The 21517-nt window shown below is 41.5% G+C and overlaps 1 protein-coding gene across 4 annotated transcripts in view; it reads right to left on the bottom strand.

Moving 5' to 3' along the window:
- Nucleotides 1-17708: 17708 nt before the first annotated feature.
- Nucleotides 17709-21517, bottom strand: part of ERG (ETS transcription factor ERG) — a 214836-nt gene continuing 211027 nt past the window's right edge. For all 4 annotated transcript variants that reach the window (XM_063447272.1, XM_063447282.1, XM_063447291.1 and 1 more), the window contains one exon: nt 17709-20623. In XM_063447272.1, coding sequence (XP_063303342.1) covers nt 20103-20623 — 521 coding nt within the window. In that variant the 3' untranslated portion in view covers nt 17709-20102. The remainder of the gene's footprint in view (nt 20624-21517) is intronic.

Below are 21517 nucleotides of genomic sequence, written 5' to 3'. Positions count from 1 at the left end.
GAATGACCGTTCGGTAGATAGCTGGGGTCAGCGAGCACATTTAGTGAGAATACCGCTCCGATCCCAGCTAAACTAACCGAACGCCGCACTAAATACATTAAAACATCGAGTTCGGTTTAAAAGTACCGAACATCGATGGGGAACAGAATGTGCCGAACGCGGAACTCCCAAACGCTCTGGAAGTCCAGCGGTGTTCGGATCATTGAGTAGCCGTTTTCAGTTCCAGGCTCTCGACGACCGAACACCGCTGCAGAGACAAAGGATCCAAGATGGCCGACCGCCGCATGGTCGGTAGCCGAACGACGGCCACCTAGGAGAGCCCTTAATTACCGATTGCAACATTGTTGCAATCGGTTAATTGGTGCCACACGACTTGTGAGTGGGTGGTCTACCTGGGGAGCCCGCATTCGTATGGTGAACGGCCCGGATAGCCGTGTTTCGTCGAACGAAAGGTTTTGTATGCTGGCAGCATACGGCTGCCAGCATGCGAACGGCCATAATACATCACATACACAGTTTAACATATACAGTACACATTCAGCCTACGGACAACCTTTAGTAACTATAGTCCAGAAGTGGCTAGGTTTGCCACAATGCTCCCCCAGAACCAAGCCGGCATACACAGTCTGATCCCAACGGATCGGCTTGGGGATGTCCGGGAGAGTACTCACAGATCACTTCTCGAGTTCAGTCTGTCTGGATAACCCATCGGCGTTACAGTTTTGTTTTCCTGGGCGGTAATGGATGGTGAAGTCAAAGGGCTGCAGTGCCAAACTCCAGCGCAGCAGCCTGGCATTGTCCCCAGACACACGGTTCAGCCACACCAACGGGTTGTGATCTGTGAGTAAGGAAAAAGGTTGTCCATACAAATACGGTTGTAACTTTTTAAGGGCCCACACCACGGCCAGGCATTCTTTCTCAATGGCGGCGTAGCTCACTTCACGGGGCAACAACTTTCGGCTTAAGTAGGCTACGGGATGCTCTCCGCCATCGGCTCCCACTTGGCTCAGCACTGCCCCCAATCCAAACATTGAAGCGTCTGTGTGGACAAGAAATCTTTTAGTTGGATCAGGAGCAGTTAATACGGGAGCATTAGTCAGAGCTGTCTTGAGTTGTTGGAATGCCTGTTCACACTCTGGGGCCCAGACAACCAGTCGGGGAAGGTTCTTTTTGGTCAGGTCCGTCAGGGGTTTGGCCAGGGTGCTGTAGTCGGGAACAAATTTTCTATAATATCCGGCAGTCCCTAGGAACGCTAGCACTTGAGTTTTAGTCCTTGGGGTAGGCCACTTAGCTACGGCCTCAATCTTGGCTGGCTCGGGTCTCTGCTGCCCACACCCCACTCGGTGTCCCAGATACTGCACCTCGGCCATACCTATGTGGCACTTACTAGGTTTTAACGTTAACCCGGCTTCCCCAATACGGTCTAAGATCGTAGGTGGTCTTCCCAGGTCTGGCTAAAGATGGCTATGTCATCTAGGTAGGCACAGGCATACTCCTGAAAGCCGTCCAGTAGCCGATCTACCATCCGCTGAAAGGTAGCCGGAGCGTTTTTCATTCCGAAGGGCATGACCTTGAACTGGTACAGGCCAAACGGAGTGACAAACGCCGACTTGGGGATGGTGTCATCGGCTAGAGGAATTTGCCAGTATCCCTTACACAAGTCAATGGTAGTGAGATACTGACCCCGTGCCATCTTATCTAGCAGCTCGTCTATCCGAGGCATCGGGTAGGCATCCGACACCGTTTTGTCATTTAGCCTCCGGTAGTCGACGCAGAATCGGGTGGTGCCGTCCTTTTTAGGCACCAGGACTACCGGCGATGCCCAGGGGCTATCTGAGGGTTCGATAACCCCTAGCTGTAACATTTCGTCTAATTCTGCCTTCATATGGGTCCGGACTGATTCCGGAACCCTATATGGAGCCTGTCGCATAGGTAGCTGTCCCGGGGTTTCGACTCGGTGGGTGGCTAGTGGAGTGTACCCAGGTAAATTGGAGAAGGTAGCCCCTTTAGCTACAATCAGCGCTTGTACCTGGGCACGCTCGTGAGGGCTTAGCCGCTCCCCCAGCTGAACTCCCCGGGAGGGCTCTATCGGTTCCTCCGGTTCTAGCAAGTCAGGTAGGGGTAGATTCTCCTGATCTTCTAAGGCGGAGGCACAGATCGCCGTCACATCCTCTATCCTCTCATGGTAGGGTTTGAGCATGTTCACGTGGAGCATGCGTCTCTTCCCTACCCCTGAGCAGGGGCCAATCACATAGGTAGTGTCGCATCGCTGCTCTACTACCTGGTATGGGCCTTGCCAGATGGCCTGCAGCTTGTCTGTGCGGACGGGTTTTAAAATTAAAACCTTCTGTCCCACCTGAAAGCTGCGGTCTCTGGCTCCTCTATCGTACCAGCGTCGCTGGCGTTGCTGCGCCGCCTGGAGGTTGGTGTGTACAGCCTGAGTTAGCGCCTCCAGACGGTCTCTGAACTCCAGTACGTATGATACGATAGCGGTTTCGTTAGTAGTACTCTCTCCCTCCCAGTGTTACCTAATCAAGTTCAAGGGTCCTCGCACTCTCCTCCCAAACAGTAGTTCAAATGGGGAGAATCCGGTCGACTCCTGGGGGACCTCTCTATACGCAAAGAGTAGGTGAGGCAGGAACCTCTCCCAGTCTTTGTGGGTTTCCCCGAACGTCCGAAGCATCTGCTTCAGCGTCCCGTTGAACCTTTCACATAGTCCATTGGACTGGGGATGGTAGGCAGAATTGACTATTGGCTTAATGCCACATACCTTCCACATATGTTGGGTGACCTCGGCAGTAAATTGGGTGCCCCGGTCCGATATTATTTCTTGGGGAAACCCTACCCTGGAAAACACTTTCATCAAGGCTTCAGCTACGGTCTCAGCATGAATGTTAGTGAGGGCCACAGCCTTGGGGTACCTGGTGGCGTAGTCCACTATGGTTAAAATTTACTTTTTGCCAGAGGGACTGGGTTTTGGCAGGGGCCCTACTATGTCTACAGCTACCCTGCTGAAGGGCTCGGCAATAATGGGTAGGGGACATAGCTTGGCCTTGTGGCGATCCCCTCGTTTACCTACTCGCTGGCAGACGTCGCAGGAGGTACAATACTGGCGCACGTCCTGAGAAATCCCGGGCCAGAAAAACGCATGCGTTAAGCGATATCGGGTGCGAGTCATCCCTAGGTGTCCTGACAAGGGAATATCATGAGCGATTCTAAGCAGCTCCTGCCTATATTTCTGCGGTACCACTAACTGTTTATTGGTCAAGGTGACAGACCCGCCCACGTCTTTTGCCGTGCCACGGTATAATAACCCTTTCTCCCACGTGTATCGCTCCCCCTCTAGCCCTGCCTGGTCAGTGTGTGCCCGGTCCCTATATACTTGTAAGGTAGGGTCTGTCTGTACTTCGGTCACAAAGGTAGTCGGGGTATCCCAAGACATGGGAGTCGGGTGGGGGTCATGGTCTCTTACCTGAGCCTCAGAGTGTATCGGGGTAGCCGTGGTGCGAGCCTGCTGCCGTGTAGTTACTGGATGGGCTTCCTGGTAGGGAGCCTGTGGAACAAAGGCAGAGGTCATCTGGCCCAAATCATTCCCTAGAACAACATCTGCTGGTAAGTTCTGCATTAGTCCCACTTCTACTGTCCCCTCTCCCGCACCCCAGTTCAAATGTACTTTCGCCGTGGGTAGTCGGTATACAGCTCCCCCGGCTACCCGAACGGCCACAGATCCGCCAGTATGCGTGCCCTCAGATACCAAATGGGGTGCTATCAGGGTTAAGGTAGCTCCCGAATCCCGCAGTCCCTGAACCTCGTTCCCCTCAAGAGTTACCAGCTGCCGGTGATGCTGCCGGTTATCGGTGGCTCGGACCGACATTACCTCATGCAATATGCCCAGGGGTTCCTCCGCATGAACACTCCACAACTCCTGAGTGGCTGGTTCCCTCTGGTAATGGTGAGCAGCCGCCCTGGGAACTGGGTTTGGACGCCCCTGATTCCAGGTGGGCTTGCCACGATTTTGGGTACATTCTCGGGCCATATGCCCCCATTGTTTACAGGAGTGGCATTGGATGTTGGCCCGCCCGTTGTATCTGGAAGGTGGAGGTACATTCCCTGGTGCAGGACGGAACGGGGCGGCGGTGGGCGCTGGAGGTGGTGTAGCGCTAGGTAGTCCTGTGGGTCGGGAGTAGCTTTTGGCTATAGGTCCCTGGTGCCTCCGTGCATCGAAGTGTTGGTCGGCCAATCTAGCCGCTTCAGTTAGGGTAAGGGGTTCCTGTCTCTCACCCATTCTTGTGTCTCCGGGGATAGTCCATTAAAAAACTGCTCCAGCAACATCAGCTGGCGCAATTCCTCCATGGTGGTGGCTTTGCTGGCCTGTATCCACCCTTGGAAGGCTTGATCTAGTTTGTGTGCCCATTCTGCGTGCGAATCTCGCTCTGGTTTGCGCAAGTGTCTGAACTTGCGCCGGTACGCCTCTGGAGTAATGGCATACCTCTCCAAGATTGCTCGCTTCACCTTTTCATAATCTTTGCTGTCCTCACTGGGCACAGCACGGTAAGCTTCGGCTGCCCGACCCGCTAGCTTGCTTGCTAGCAGTTGCACCCATACTGTCCGCTCTAACTCATGTAGATCACACAGTCTCTCAAAGTCCTGCAAGTACCCATCGATCTCATCTTTTTCCTCGCAAAATGCTTTGAAGGCCTGGTACGGGATCTTGGGCTTTACCGGGTTGTAGAGGGACCCTGTGTTGGACTCGGTTCGAGTCAGGGTGTGCTGCGGGCTGTGTGCCATTACGTATTCCTGCACATTTGCCATCACCATATGCATCATGGCCTCCGATATAGGCTGCGGCAGAAATGCTAACCTGGTCCTCATCTCTCTTTCATAGAGCGTTTCTTCCATGACTGCTGGGGGTGTAGCGCTGCGGGCTTGGTCTCCCTCCATCAGCTCGGCAATTAGTACCGCCTTGGTTTTGCTGCTGGCTACTTTACCCCTGGCTTCCAGTAGTTCCTTTAATGTCTGTTTCTTTAGTTTAGAGTACTCCGTCTCCATTCACTTCGGCAGTCGGTTCTTTCGTTGGATTCTGCTTGCCATTCCCTTTTCTTATTCGGCAGTTGCAATTTGCACGAATTGCGCTTTCGGCTGTAAGTTCGGATCCCGTCGCTTGCCACCAATTGTAGCGGAGGGCAATAGTAAAATCCCCGATATCCGCTGGTTACACAGGTACATCCACAGTCAGCGCTGAAAAGTAAGACAAGTTCCCCAATCCTCCCAATAACTGGACGAAACACAGTCTGGGAGTCAACTAACTGCTTTATTCACAGACTTCCATATTTATGCAGTTCCCCTTGCAAGGGGTTTCCTTACAGATAGTACAGGGGATTTCTCCCATCAGGCAACAGGATTATCCCAACAGGCATTGCTGCACGAGAGGGATACTCCCACTAAAATGGACGATTAAGTGGATTATCCCCTCGTGCAGCAAAACCGGCAATTTATACAGAAATCTATATTTTACACAATTTTACTCGCTTTTAGACGAATGACCGTTCGGTAGATAGCTGGGGTCGGCGGGCACATTTAGTGAGAATACCACTCCGATCCCAGCTAAACTAACCGAACGCCGCACTAAATACATTAAAACATCGAGTTCGGTTTAAAAGTACCGAACATCGATGGGGAACAGAATGTGCCGAACGCGGAACTCCCGAACGCTCTGGAAGTCCAGCGGTGTTCGGATCATTGAGTAGCCGTTTTCAGTTCCAGGCTCTCGACGACCGAACACCGCTGCAGAGACAAAGGATCCAAGATGGCCGACCGCCGCATGGTCGGTAGCCGAACGACGGCCACCTAGGAGAGCCCTTAATTACCGATTGCAACATTGTTGCAATCGGTTAATTGGTGCCACACGACTTGTGAGTGGGTGGTCTACCTGGGGAGCCCGCATTCGTATGGTGAACGGCCCGGATAGCCGTGTTTCATCGAACGAAAGGTTTTGTATGCTGGCAGCATACGGCTGCCAGCATGCGAACGGCCATAATACATCACATACACAGTTTAACATATACAGTACACATTCAGCCTACGGACAACCTTTAGTAACTATAGTCCAGAAGTGGCTAGGTTTGCCACAATTAGAATATCTCTTTAAATATGAAGCCAAAAGTGGAAAGTCATATCATATTGTAAAGCAAAAACCAGAAAAATTCTGGATATATATATAAACACCAAATGCGTCATGTGTAAATGGCAGGAATATCCGTATCATAGGCAACTAAATGAGATACCAATACAATCCAAACCCCCAAAAAACAAATACATGTAGAAAAAATACAAAAAGCATACCAGACCTAGTGAGAAGCAGGGACAGAGTCAATCAAAAAGCCCCCACTGTTTCGGCAAGAAGCCTTTATCAAGGGATGTTGCTTTACAACATGATATGACTTTGCATTTTTGGCTTCATATTTAAAGAGATATTCTAATAGTGTGTTCCCATTTAATAAAGATTTTTTTGGTATATAACTATTTATGGTTGTGCTCCTTACTCCATTTGTACCAATATGGACCATGACAGCTGGGTCATCCCCTCCCAATAATCCATCCACTCTGTCCGCACCTAGGAGACAACAAACTGTCTGGTTGAGCTGATCAGAGAGGCAGATTACCCTACCTACTCTCTTAATTTTAGAGTCCTACCACAACCTGTCTAGTTTATCTTACACTCAACCCCACGTGTGCTAGAGGGACTGTTCCCTTGGCTGTTAGTAGGACCAGCTTCCTCCAGTACAGCTACTCTTGATGCTTCTTCACTCAAACGGGCAAATATGTTAGGTTTGCACAAAATCAGGACTAGCTAAACCTTTCCTCTTCCCTCAACCCCTGCTACCTTGCCCCAAGTGTTATCCAGCTATGTGCTTGTTCCCCAGCTGTCCAATACCACTGCCTGCCCCCATTAAACTGCTTAGTGAGCAGCAGACCCCTCTCAATATTGGCAATCTTCCTCAATATTGCAATTTGCTTCTCCAGATATCCAATCCCAGCTGCCAGAGAAGTCAGTTGCTCACACCTGCCACAAAGGTATGGATCCTGGCGGGATACACCCAGGAATGCATACATGTAGCAAGATGTCCACTGAGAGGCTGGGAAAGGAGAGAAAAAGACAATCAAGGGAGCTGGGGGAGAAATATACACACAAAGGGGCCAAGTGAAGTAAGAGACACACAAAGGGGCTGGGGGGAGTAAGAAACACAAAGGAAAAATGGGGGATAAGATATACTAAAGGGGGAAGACATTTAAAAGAGAGGATAAGAAACACAAAAGGGGGTAAGAAATTTAAGAAGGGGAATAAGGGGCACACAGGTGAAGATGCATTTTGGTGGGGAACAGAGCGTGGGGGGTGGCAAAATGCATCTTTGCCTGTGTAGCCAAAAATCCTTGCAGGCCCTGACAGCTGCAATATTTATTAGAAAGCTAAAGTTATCACAGCAGGATCACTACTGGAGATGCGATCATGAAAGGAAGAGCTAAGATAGATAGATAGGAAGATAGAAAGAGAGAGCTGGAGCGTTATACAGAGACATGTACTGTGTGGGGATCACTATATTGCAGCTCTGTATAATCCATCACAGTGACCCTGGCTGTGTGAGATAGTTATTTTATATTCTTATTGTGCCCAGCTCTGTGTGCTGTTGTACAGGTATCTCTGTAGTCTACCCAGCTCTGTGTATTGTGTAGATATATTTGTATTGTGCTTAGATTTTTATTATTTATATAGCGTCAGCAAATTCTGTAGAGCTGTAAAATGGGATGGTTTTCTCTGTATTTTATATTTGTATTGTGCTCAGCTCTCTGTATTGTATGCGCATCTCTGTATTATGCTCAGCTCTCTGTATTGTATGAGGATCTCTGTATTATGCTCAGCTCTCTGTATTGTATGAGTATCTCTGTATTATGCTCAGCTCTCTGTATTGTATGAGGATCTCTGTATTATGCTCAGCTCTCTGTATTGTATGAGTATCTCTGTATTATGCTCAGCTCTCTGTATTGTATGAGCATCTCTGTATTATGCTCAGCTCTCTGTATTGTATGAAGATCTCTGTATTATGCTCAGCTCTTTGTATTGTATGAGGACCATCTTAAAACTTCACCAGCTGCCACTGGTCTCCATCACTGACCAGTATTAAGACTTCAAACTGTTTTTAATGGTTCCTCTGGGCACCGCAGTCCTTTCGGTCTTCAGAGATATTGCTAAATTCCCATTCCGCTATAGTCCATTTATTAATCAAATTTATAGTTACAAAGCTGAAACATTATGTACATTTTGTCCCATTTGTAACATCATCTATTTACTTGGATTGTCAGCTGACCCTATGAGAAAATCTCACAATTATCACGTGGTTTATTAATTAAACTGGCACAGGTTTAATGAAAAAACAGAACTTTTTGAAAATCTGTTTTTTATTCCGAAAATCTGTAATTCTGACTGGCCCCAAACCGAATGGGAAAAAAACATTTGCTGCAGTTAGAGGCCGTTAGTCCTGCAAACCCAGACATTGTTCACAGTATGTAATGTTAGAATCAATCCTCGGCAGCACAGTGTTAAGTTCTCTTGACATGTCCTCACCGGTGGGGGCATAAAGGAGAACTTAAAGCTACCTTATAGTATTATGGGAGCCATATTAATCATATGGGGTGTTCGCTTTAGTAAATATACTAATAGCCATTCGGATGGGAATTCAGCCCTTTTCACAGCCATTTTTGTTTAGTGAATATAAAATATAATTTCACTTCACTCTGTAAAATGCAGCCAGAAAACTCATATGTGTCCTCAAAATTCAATAGGCATTTAGGTCCTGCCGAAAGTCAAATTGGACTTTCTTGGAATTTCTTACAAATTTTGCTTTGCATTTTACTGCCACCTAGTGGATTTATCAAGTAGATTTTATCACGGATCGGAGTTTGGAGAGGGAGAGAAGTTCTATTGTGTTCTATATTTATGTACGGATGTCAGTAGGGTATTCCTAAATCAAATTCACAACCACATGTTTCTCAAATATATATTTCTCTTAAAATAATGCTAATGTAAACCCGACACTTATTGTGCACTATTTAGTGTTGTTTTTGTGAGGAATTCATGAATGATGATGTCTAAACTGCAAATTAATGTATCAATAAACCAAATGATATCTCCTTTCTCTGACCTCATGTTCATTAACCTCAACTGCATCTGCATTGCATTGATAATAATAGTAATAATTACAATAATAATAATAACTATACTAAACTTACTTTGGAGGCAGAAAAATGACAAATACGGCATCTTTAAAAACTGGGGTAAATAAGCATTATTGATCTGAATTCTTGTAGTGGATTTGTTACTCTGTTATACCAATAGATAAACTAGAGATGTTTATGAGCACACTTTGTTTTACCTTTTCTTTGTAATGTCTTCATTCCATTCATGTATCCATGAATGCCTAATACTGTATACATTTTCTTATCTGATTTCCTGTTTTATTTTCTTCCACTCATTCTGCTATTTCTACTCTGTCGTATAACTGGTATGTATATTAATGTTTTGTTTTTCAAGTATACACATGTGTAGCTCTTTTTGCTTTCTTGATTGCAGTGTTACTCTTCTTAACAGTTTAAACGTCTAAATATCTTTTTTACTTGGGCATGGCAGAAAAGTTTGGTTCGGCCTAACCGTTTCTTTTACAAAAATGAAATTATTTTAGGACCACCATGAACTCCAGCACTCGCTCATCTGACAGTTCAGCTTGTCCATATATCGTCCATGGAAAAAAACGGGAACACGATTTGCACCTACCAAACATGGTGCATAAACGGTGTGCTGAAAGAGATATATACATAATATATCATAATTCCACTTCATACATGGGTTCCTTGGAGTTTGTGTCTGCTGTATACAACAGCTTTGAAACACAACTCAGGAAGTGGAGCAAAGCCAGTGAACCACTCATGGACAGCCGTTTCGTTGTTAATGCAACTCATCTGCATGAGGTTGCTTATTGGCTTGCTATGGAGGCTTGGCGTTACTGGTGAATTACGTACCAGCACAGTTGTGATGGGGAAAAACGTGTGGTTGAAAACCCCTTCCACCTGATGTAAGTGGATAGTTAATACATTGTTCAACACAAATACACACACCAGTCAAGCCATAAGACTTGCTTTTCCCACAGAAATCTCACTTTAGCAGTGCTATCTGTACTGCAAGGGATTCTGGTTGGGCATAAGCAAATGAGCTCAACATAAAAACATATTTTTACCTCAAAATTTCACTTTATACATGTATTCCTTGAAGTATGTGTCTGCTGTATACAAGAGCTTTGAAACACAACTCAGGAAGAGGAGCAAAGCCAGTGAACCACTCATGGACAGCCGTTTCATTGCTAATGCAACTCATCAGCATAAGGTTGGTGGTTACTGACTTGCTATGGAGGCTTGGCGTTACTTGTGAGGTATTAACAACGAAACGACTGTCCATGAGTGGTTCACTGGCTTTCCACCTGTTCCTGAGATGTGTTTCAAAGCTGTTGTATACAGCAGACACAAGCTCCAAATTTCTGCTATGTGAGGACTTCATGTCAGATATAGTGGAAGAGCACTGCCAGGAGTACTGAATGTGGTAATGGTACATTGGACATATAATTGTTATTTTATTTTTATTAGTACATGCTTTGGCTCGTATCTTACTATTACCTTCTGCTACTTTACAAGTTTTTCATTTTTATCCTTTTTAGTACTTGGATTTTTTATGTTTTTTATCTTCTTTTTATTGACATTTGATATAAGCATTTGACAAGTGACGCACCTAGACTTTTTATGATCTCTTTTACTACCTGTTAAACTTGTAATGGAGAACTGTCGCTTCTCTCGAATTTACACCACCGAATAAAATAGCGATAAGCACTATTATCTTGTGTTTACCTTTTTCTTTATGAGATGCTCCATTTTCTTTTTTACATTCAACATCTAGCAAATTACATCATTATCCGGATCAGATAGGGCAAAGTCAAGGCACACGCTGCAACCATAATAAATGTTAAATGTTAAATTTCACCCTCTTATATCTATTCTTTCTTACTTTTTTCTAATATGCATGAGTGCAAAGGAAAGAGTTTGTAACAATGACTGACAGGGAGCAATGATAGAGTTGCCCAGTTGCAGGATAAAGAGGTGTGAAGTTCTATATTTAATCTTAATTTATACTCCGAGCAAACACACATGTATATACACTGATCAGCCACAACTTTAAATCCACCTACCTAATAGCTTTGGGGTCCCCCTTGTGCTGCCAAAACAGCTGTGATGCATTGAGGCATGGACTCCACAAGGCCTTTGTCCTGCGGTATCTGGCACCAAAACATTAGCACCAGATCCTATAAGTCCTGCAAGTTGCAAGGTCCATGGATCGGATCTTTTGTTCCAGCACATCCCACTGATGCTCAATCAGATTGAGACCTGAGGAATGTGAACTCTTTGTCATATTCCTCAAACAATTCCTGAACAATATTTGCAGTGTGGTGGGGTCTTATCCTGCTGAAAGAGAACACTGCCGTCAGGGAACACCATTGCCATGAAGTGGTGAGCGTGGTCTGGAACAATCTCAAGCCAAGGTTTCCGAGCAGAACATTGCCCACAGCATAACACTGCCTTTCCATAGTGCATCCTGCTGCCATCTCTTCCCCAGGTAAACTATCCCTGCACCTGGCTATCCACCTAAGAAAAGATCAGACCAGCCCACCTTCTTCCAGTTCCGATGCTCCCATCTCCATTGAATATGCTTTCAGTGATAGAGAGGGGTCATCCTAAGCACTCTGACCTGTCTGCGGAAAACTGAGATAGACTGTCAATTCTGACACCTTTCTTTTCAAACTATTTTTATTGAACAGTATTTAAAAAAAAAAAAAAAACATATTTCACAATTAATTTGGTATATAAAGAAATCAACATTTAACAATAGAAACAAGTAAAAATAAGAAGGGAAGGTTAAAAAAAAAGGACAAAAATATTTTTTTTTAAAAAGGGAGGGGACGAGTACTATCCAAATGTATAATAATAAAAAAGTGGATTTTTTTTTCCAGTCAAAATATAATACAGAGAGTGATATAGCCAACTTTTTGTCTAAATATATTGTATATCAATATGTAACAGGTTGTGTGGAATTGTTTACAGGAAAACCTCTTTACTTATTTCATTTTCCCAGGTGTCCCAGTAAAACAGCAATTTCACTTTTTGAGGTGAGGGTTGCCGCAACGCCCAGTTCATATCTTTTGTTATCGAGCACTAAAATCAGTGCTTCCTTAATTGATGGTAAAGTAGTAGACTCCCAATAACAAGGTATGATTGACGTGGCCGCAATAGGAATGTGGCCTACCATGATTCTTTCTAATTTACTTGATGTCTTGGGGAGATTTTTTAATAAACCCACCTCTGGAGAGACTGTTGTAATTGACGGCTCTATCTTTTTAATCAGTGAATGTATTCCCAGCCATTACGGCTGCAATTTTGCAAAGTGCCACCATATATGTGAAAGAGTACCAAGGCCTCCACAACCCCTCCAACCCTTATCTGAATATTTTGTGTTCATTTTATGAAGTCTAGAAGGGGTGAGGAGCCACCAATATAAAATTTTGTAGTGATTATCTAGATGGTTGGAACACTGTGTGATCCCTTTGAGAGATGGTGTGAATGCAAGCTATTCCTCCAGGTCCCATTTCAGACCCAAATCTTTTTAAAATCTGGCACCGTTCTATCATGACCAGCATTGAGTTGTTAGCAATTTGAATTACAGAGCTTCTGTGTGATTGGACTAGATGTGCTAGTCTTCGCTCCCCACATGCATCAATGAGCCTTGACCACCCATGATCCTGATGCCAGTTTACCGGTTCTCCTTCCTTACACCACTTTTGGTAGGTACTAACCACTGCATACTGGGAACACCCCACAAGACTTGCCATTTCAGAAATGCTCTGACCCAGTCATCTAGACATCACTATTTGGCCCATGTCAAAGTCACTCAGAACTCTTCGTTAGCCCATTTTTCCTGCATCCAGCACATCAAACTGTTCACTTGATGCCTAATATATGCCATTGTAATGATGTAATCATTAGATATTCACTGCATCTGTCCGTGGTTTTAATGTTGCGGCTAATTAGTATATATATATGCATATGTATTTATAAAATATTTTACCAGGAAGGATACATTGAGATTTCTGTATTTCTGTACATTGAGAAATGTTCAAGTATTTCCTGGGATATATACCTGGGATATATATATATATATATATAAAAATATATAGTGACAGTTTCCCTTTAAGGACATACTATTTTTCATAACTGCTATTACTTACTTATGTACTTGGAATTAAAAAACAATGTTTGATGTGTATGGATCTTTGGAGTATTAAAGGGACACTTTAATTCAGCATACAGCTACAGCTTAATGTAGTGGTTCTGGGGCAAAGAGACTGTCCTTGTAAACTCAGTAGTTTAAGCACTGCCTTTTCTGAGTAAATGCATTATTTACATTGCTGCCTAACACCACCTCTATTGGCTGTCACTCAAACAAGCACCACAGAGGCTTCCTGATGCAATCCTGCAAAGATCGCAAGGCCAACATCTTGTACCTTGTTTGAACATTGGCAACATATTTATTGTTTTGGAGACATACTTTTGTCTTTCTTTATAAATTAATCTGTCAAGATTTAGAAAACAAAGTGAAAGTAAACTTACCAGATTAGATTATATTGTAGAGGATACATTTTTGTGCTTGTTTTGTGTGTACATATTAGATGATCTCAAAGTGTAAAGCATTAGTTGTAACTTGCTCATACGCTGTTGATATTTATAAACTACCCTGTGAATTGTCCAACTGTCTCTGTTGGTGACAATATTGTGAGCCATTTTCCACTTTTATTGTAAAATTTACTATTCCCGCTTACACTTTAAATAATTTTAGCAGATTATGTGACTAATGCACATGTATTTGTGGAACTGGTTGTTTGTTAGCTTTAGAAACTTATTAATGACTCAAGTTTTAAGACTCTGTTTCCTTCCATGTGGCTAAACCATTTCAAGTGTTTTACCAACAACCCCGGGCACACTGTTTTCAAAAAGTACTCTCGTTGACACTCTTTTGTTTCCATACTCTCTCTCTACATCTTCTTCAGTGCTTTCTGTGTCCATTAAAGTGTTTTACCCAACTGTTTGCTATCTCTTCCTCTCATTCAGTACTCCACACTCCTCCAGCACATTGTTTCCCTTCCATTACAGTACGCTCTTCTCAAGTATTATGGTTGGGGATTCATTAACAGGAATGAACAAGATGTGAAGCATTGGGAGAAGTCCATATACCAGGAGAAGCGTCTATGGTACCTGGTTCAACAGACTTGGAAATTTGTTTCAGACCAAACTGCAATTCGGTTGAATTTGGGCCAATCGAATGAAGGGCTGAATGCCCAAATTCTGAACTAACATGCTCCTGAGATGAGTAATGAAAAAAAGATGATTGATGGCTAGGGGAGAGTCACCTAATGGTGATTTCATTTATTTAATCGAGAATTGAGCAATAGAGGGAAAATCTGCAGAAGCAGTAAAACAAATCTATATTTCTATATTATATATTTAAGAAATATAAATATATATATATAATTATCGATTCTTTATCCTCCAGTTTGTCCCTCTATTGGTTGCTGTCTCTCATTGGATGTGTGTGCTGTAAAATATATACATAATATTAAAATGCATGGCCCGGCATGCGAATGATGATAATAATAATAATAATATCAAATTATTTAACCGGAATACGTGCATTTAGCTTATGCCCTGTGATCTAGATGTTATTGTTAACCAACATACCACTAATCGTTTTATCATCTAAGGAAGGATGACAACATGATTTCATCTTGCCAGAAATCAAACCAATCAAATGAATCCCACAATTCCATGCACTCTGGTCTGTGACCATAAATGGGAAGATGCGTACAGACTTGTATAGCAAAATAGAGAGATACTCAAGTACCTACACACCTGCACTTTGCATCTTGTGAGGATACTAGTGACAGTATTTCTAAGTGCTACAGATAAAAGTACGGTATTTCATTGTATTCCCACTGCACTCCCCACCCTAGTAAGTACTCTATCAGCATTTACTAGAGTGTGGTATAGATAATGCCAATTTTTTTTATTTTATTTTGTATTTCATATAGATACCTTACCAATGTATAGTTATTGAAACTATTATATAAAATAATAATAAGCTTTGAGGTCTCTCTTTCATCATCAATACAATACTTTTTTTTAACTATAGTAAAGTATAGTAAAAAAAAATTAATGAGTTTAATTTAATATTTTCCAGTTTCTTCCCGCCCGCCCCTTTGCCCTGTTTCTTCCCACCTGGCCCCAGATAATGCCGAATAACCTCCGGTGACGAACCGACTATAAATCAGAGTTTATACATCATGTAATCACGTTTATATGATGAATTTTATTTATCTATTTTGAGATGTAAAATGCTCTTCCAATTTGTGTTTCAACCACAAGTTTCCAAGTAATGAGTATCTTAGGAGACGTAAACTGGCTCATAAGCTAATTCTTCTTAGTATGATCTTTCCATGCGATTCATATCACACACAATTATTACAAACAAATAAATAACAAATAGTTATGCCGATGTTTTTATTGGTTTAGATATTTGAATTACTTTAAATAATAATTAGTACAGCTGCTTTAGACAAAAGGTTTTTTTTTGTTTTTTTTTATGCAAAATGCAACAAATCTCTGATTAGTGTTAGGTTCTGGTTAAAAAAAATGTAACTAAACTTTGTTACATAAAAAGTACAAATGTAGTGGTCCATACGAACAGAGAAGGTAGACTTTTGGGGGGTTTTCTTTTCTTTTTACACAAATAAGTTCTGAGGACAGAATGATACATTTCAGCATGAAGTTAACAAAAATAAAAAAAAAATAATAAAGTATTCAATAAAGAAGAGTTCAACCTTGTGGCCTAGAATTTGCACACAATCCAAAAAGTTTTTTTTTTTTATGGTAGAAAAAAACCCAAGAAAACACACATGTTTTAGATTATTTGTAAAAAATCTCAGGCTCATTTATGTGGATGTTAAGAAAAAAAAATCACGATAAATCTTTTTTGGCTTATTCAAACATATCTGCTATGTTCAATTAAAAAAAACGGGCCCTTTTTGAACAAATTCATCATGTATACCCATTGCAATGCCTCTATATAAAATATATTCAATATATGTATCAACTGATGTCATCAATGAAACTGTCTGTGTTTTGTACAATCTAAAACCCTATATTGCCATAAATGTGACTTTAATTGTCTAACACTAATAGAATTTTATTTAAACCAATTGATGTATGACTCACGTTATAGTGTTTATTGAATCACACAACGAATTGTGCTGAACTGAAACATAATTAGCAAAATTAATTAAAAAAAATTCCAGTATATTGCCAACTTAATTATTTGGCATACATTTTTCAAATTTGGTACAAACTTCAACACTATACATTGTTTAGTGACGAAACCCCTATATTTTATTTTTGTTGTAGCAATTTGTTTATTATAATTAGCACCAAAGCTTTCACCCATTTCATTCTATAAATAGCCTAATTAGTAAATGTATGTTTCCTGATAATTCTTTTTCAATGTTTTTTTTTTTTTTTCTGAGCGGGGGGTGGAGGGGGGGGGAGGGGAGGTTCATAAAATGGATCAAAAACTACAGAAAGTAAAGTTAGCATTTAAGAGCAAAATAATATCTACATATTCATGTATAAAAGGGGAACACTCGTATACACATTAAATCAGGACGATACTATTTATAGGAATAGTCCTAATTATATTGTAAACTTCAATTAAAAGATTTTGGATTTATTAATCCAGACACTTCCATGGCTGTTTACAAAACTGAGATTTTATGGGGGGAATTAACTGGAAATTTCAAACTTTAGCTGAAAATACTTGAATTGGGAAAAAAGTTTGAAATTTAGTTTAGAATTTTCTCAGCTATATCCAACCGGAAATTGAAGTTTCATGGTCAGTTCAAGGGTGGGATAGGAATAAAATTGATATAAAAAACATCAGAACATTTGAAGCTTCTCTTGCCATAATTCTCCATTTTAGTTATTAAATCCCTATGTGTAAAATATGTGGCCAAGACTCTCAAACTTTTGATGGACTAAATATTCCACAATTCTCCTCCAGCGGCCATTATGCAGTATAGAGAGTGTCCATTTTGTAGGATATTTTTGGTGATAAAGTATAACTTAGAATTGAGTTCTATGTGGGTTCCTAGATGCTATGGGTTTCAATAGCTTGGGTGAGTGATGCTTAGCTCTGTCTTCATCATACTTGTCTTTGATATAAACTACAAGCATCAGTCAAGGTTCAGTCTGTTTCAAGGACACACAACTCTGCCCACATTTTGGTCTTGGGACTGCCCTGTTTGTTCATAGACATCTTAAAGGACCACTCAACAAAAGCTGAAGTGCTTTATGGGTGAGGAGTACCCTCATTTTACTCCAGTTTATAAACGTGCTCATTTCTCTGAGAACTTTTAAAAAATAACCAGGGAATTCCCCCCTGGCTGTCAATCAAACAGCCATGGAGGATTCCTTCCTACTTCTGTTAGCACCCCTGAGCTAACGGAAGTGGCAGGCATGCTCTACTTCCTCCCTCACCGACCACAGACCAGCTCGACAGCTTCATCCCTGCACATGCGATTGGGTGGGCGTGCGTGCATGAACAGCCGCACGTTCAAGGTCCGATATACGTGCACTCAACATTGTGCACGTGCATGCACGAGCTGGCGTGCATGTGCACGTGGGCACCAAGTCATTGGTTATTTCCTTGTGAAGAGACTGAACATCTCTTCTGGGGGGGAAAGTGGAGGGGCTTACAAAGGCTGCAGTCATAAGAACTGTAGCTTTTGTAAGCTATTTTAAACTATATTCCCAATGAATACAATCATGAAAATATGCATGTATGTATTGATTGGGGGTATTTCTACTAAATTGTGGGGCTTTTTTTGGTGGGGTTTTGGAGGTGTGGAGTGGTCCTTTAATTCTAAGTCCTCAATAGAATAAGAAAGGAGAAGATCTCTGGGGGCAGGATGGTAAAAAGTGCTATGGATGGATATAGCTATTAAAAAATTTTTTAGACTCAGTTCTAGTCCAAAAATCATTAGGACTAATCCCCCTTTGTTTCATTTTTGCATCTAACAATAAATTAGACTATAAGAGAATAGTAGGGTCAAACTTTGTGCTTTTATTTATGGCTAATATTGAGGTTTAAATGGATTAAAAGGCTTAAAGAATAAAATCATGATCACAATGAACCAAATGCCGCAGGTACAAGGTATGAGTTTTGAGATGGGCATCGTGGTCACACGTAAATGCATATTGACGACTACTTTCTAAATCTGAATTGCCATGCTAGGCCAAGCTTATTGTATTGCATATAAATTGCATTCTAAGTACTAATACTTCATATTGTAAACTTTAAGCATACAGAGTTTATATTCAAGGCCACAAAAATTTTAAATGTCCCTTCTTTGTTTCTTTGGTTGGCCGAGCTCAACTCGTAGTGTATAAATGCATAACTTATATAATTATATAAAAAAAGAAAAAAAATACCATTGACTTGAATATTTCGATCTGACAAACGCACAGCGTTCGCGACTCAAATAAAACTGGCGCCTGCTTATTAAAACTTATAAAAACACAAGAATTCAGATTTTAAACAATGAGGAAGATAATTTTACGTTCAATTCGAACTTCACCCAAGTAGAAAAAGCATCACATACAAATTCAACCTGAGAGCATTGGCAGATAAATCTGATACGTCTCTACAAAATCCCTCCAATAAGCATCCTTTATTGCTGTAATAATCATGCTCAGTGCTATAATAAATTCATCTGTTGACACATATTCAAATAAACCAATTGCATTAAAACTGTGTCAAAATATCATTCTGACTTCCGTGAAATTTTTTTAAATACTAAAGTTATGACAAATATGAAAATATTATGAAAATATTTTTTCCAATCATTACTAAATACATATATAAAAGGTTGCGATTTTTTTTTTTATTCCTTCTCTTACAACAACTTTGTGTCCCATTTGATGAAATTGTAGGATGCGGTAAATTTAAAATATGAGGTCCTGAAAGCTCCTTTTTTAAATATCAGACAATTCCAGTTTTATAATATCATTAAAGATAATCTAATCTATAATAATTCCCTTTAATCATTGTTTATATTGTATCTTTTTTTTTCCAGGTGAAGGTTTCAACCTTCTATAATACTGGTCGTGGTATTTGAAAAGCTGGTGCAATATTCCTAAAGGAAGTCTGAAAAATAAATCTTCATATTGCCCTTGCTTCATATCCTACATCTCTTCTGTAGCCTTCATTAAAATAATAATAGAATATTCATAAAAGTCCTGTTTCTGAATTTTCCACTTGGTGACTTCTCTCGTTCTGGATTTGCATCCAAATCTTCTATCATACACTTAGTTTTTGGCACTTTCTAATGTCCTTGCGTGGCTCATTCGACATATTCCTCAGTCTCAAGGAATGTAGTTAGTCTTCACAGTTTGACACTTGGTACTTTTTTTGTCAAATATATTTGGTGAGAAATTATCTTTCCAAAAGTTCCACTTTGTCAAAAAAGACTGTCTTAAAAATATTGGCACTGGAGATTTCTGTGATAAATGACTTTTTTTTTTCAAATGGTTCCCATAAAATTCAAAAAGTATACAGCCTAGTATCATTTAAACACCATTTCCAGATAAACCTTTATCGACTCTACTAAGTCCTATACATATTGGTCCAAAGCCTTGATGCCATTTTATAATACATCTTTAGCCTCTGAACTTCGTTAGTAATACATTTTTGTAATCCCTACTTTCTACAATAAGTCTATTTGGCATGGTTCCCCTACGTTCATATGCCTCTTACATAAGGCCCTTGAGTAGCATTGAAATCTCTTACTAGAGTTTAATGCAATTTATAGGGGACTGTATTCCACAACAAAAGTCTTTTAGTCAGTAACTTAGTAGTAACTTCCGAGGTGGGATGGCATGTGGCTAGCCGGAAGTCGAGTGTTGGGATAAATACTTCCAGTTGGAGAATTCCAGTATGGATTTGGAGCTGCAAAGAAACTGGATGATGTCACAGGTAAAGCTGGGGGGTGAGGAGCAACAAAGTTCATCTTCTGAGGGTGTGCGTGGTAGGAGCTCATGTAGGGAAGTTCTGATGGGTACTTGTACATGGTTGATTCTGGGGGATGTGGCTGGAGAGCCTGAGCAATCCCATGAAAATCAAATTTGTAAGCGTAGCGCTTGCCATGGACCTTAGTCATAATATTTTTGTCATAGTAGTAACGAAGTGCACGGCTGAGCTTGTCATAGTTCATGTTGGGCTTGCTCTTTCTTTCCCCCCATCGTCTTGCCACTTCATCAGGGTCTGTCATTTTAAACTCTCCATTGGTTCCCTCCCAAGTAATACAGTTAGAGTTTGAGCTGTCAGACAAAAGCTCCAAAAGAAACTGCCATAGTTGGATTTGTCCACTGCCTAAGAAGAAAGAAGACATAGGGAAGAAATTAGAAAGAGACACAAAATAGTCATGTGTAAAGAAATTCTATTCTAATACCATATATAATTTTGTAATTGAACAGAGTTTAACATTTAACTAGAGCTGGACATTTCTTCCAACCCTATGAACCTATGCCTAATAATGTGTAGGTCCCCATTGTGCTGCCAAAACAGTTCTTATGCATTAAGGCATTGATTCCACAAGACCTCTGAATTTGTGCTGTGGTATCTGGCACCAAGACATTAGCACTAGGTACTGATTAAGATCTGATAATTTTGAGGGGCCAAGACAATACCTTGAAAACTTTGCCATGTTCCTTATAGTGTGGCAGGGTGTATTATTTTGCTGAAATACACCACTGCCATCAGGGAACATCATTGCAATGAAGGGGAGTACATAGTTTGCAACAATCTCTAGGTAGGTGGTAGGTGTCAAAGTAACATCCACATTAATGCCAGGACCCAAGGTTTCCCTGCAAAACATTGCCCAGAGCATAACACTGCCTCCGCTGGCCTGCCTTCTTCCCATAGTGCATCATGCTGCCATCGCTTCCCCAGGTAAATTATGCACATGCACCTGGTGATCCACCTTAACTAAAAGAAAAATGTATTTAATCAGACCAGGCAACTTTCTTCCATCCCATGGTGCAGTTCTGTACTTATGTCCCCATCACAATAGCTCTTCTGCATTAGCTACAGTAACTCAGACCAGATGAGCTAGTCTAAAGGCCCCACATGCATCAATGAGCATAGGGAGCCCATGACCCTGATGCTGGTTCACCAGTTATCCTTCCTTGCACCACATTTGGTAGGTACTAATTACTGCATAACGGGAACACCCATGAGACTTGCTGTTTTAGAGATGCTCTGACC

The sequence above is a fragment of the Pelobates fuscus genome, chromosome 1 (genome assembly GCF_036172605.1).
Source record: "Pelobates fuscus isolate aPelFus1 chromosome 1, aPelFus1.pri, whole genome shotgun sequence".
Lineage (NCBI taxonomy): Eukaryota > Metazoa > Chordata > Amphibia > Anura > Pelobatidae > Pelobates > Pelobates fuscus.
Note: the sequence above shows the minus strand (reverse complement) of the source record. Positions and strands in the feature narration are given on the sequence as shown.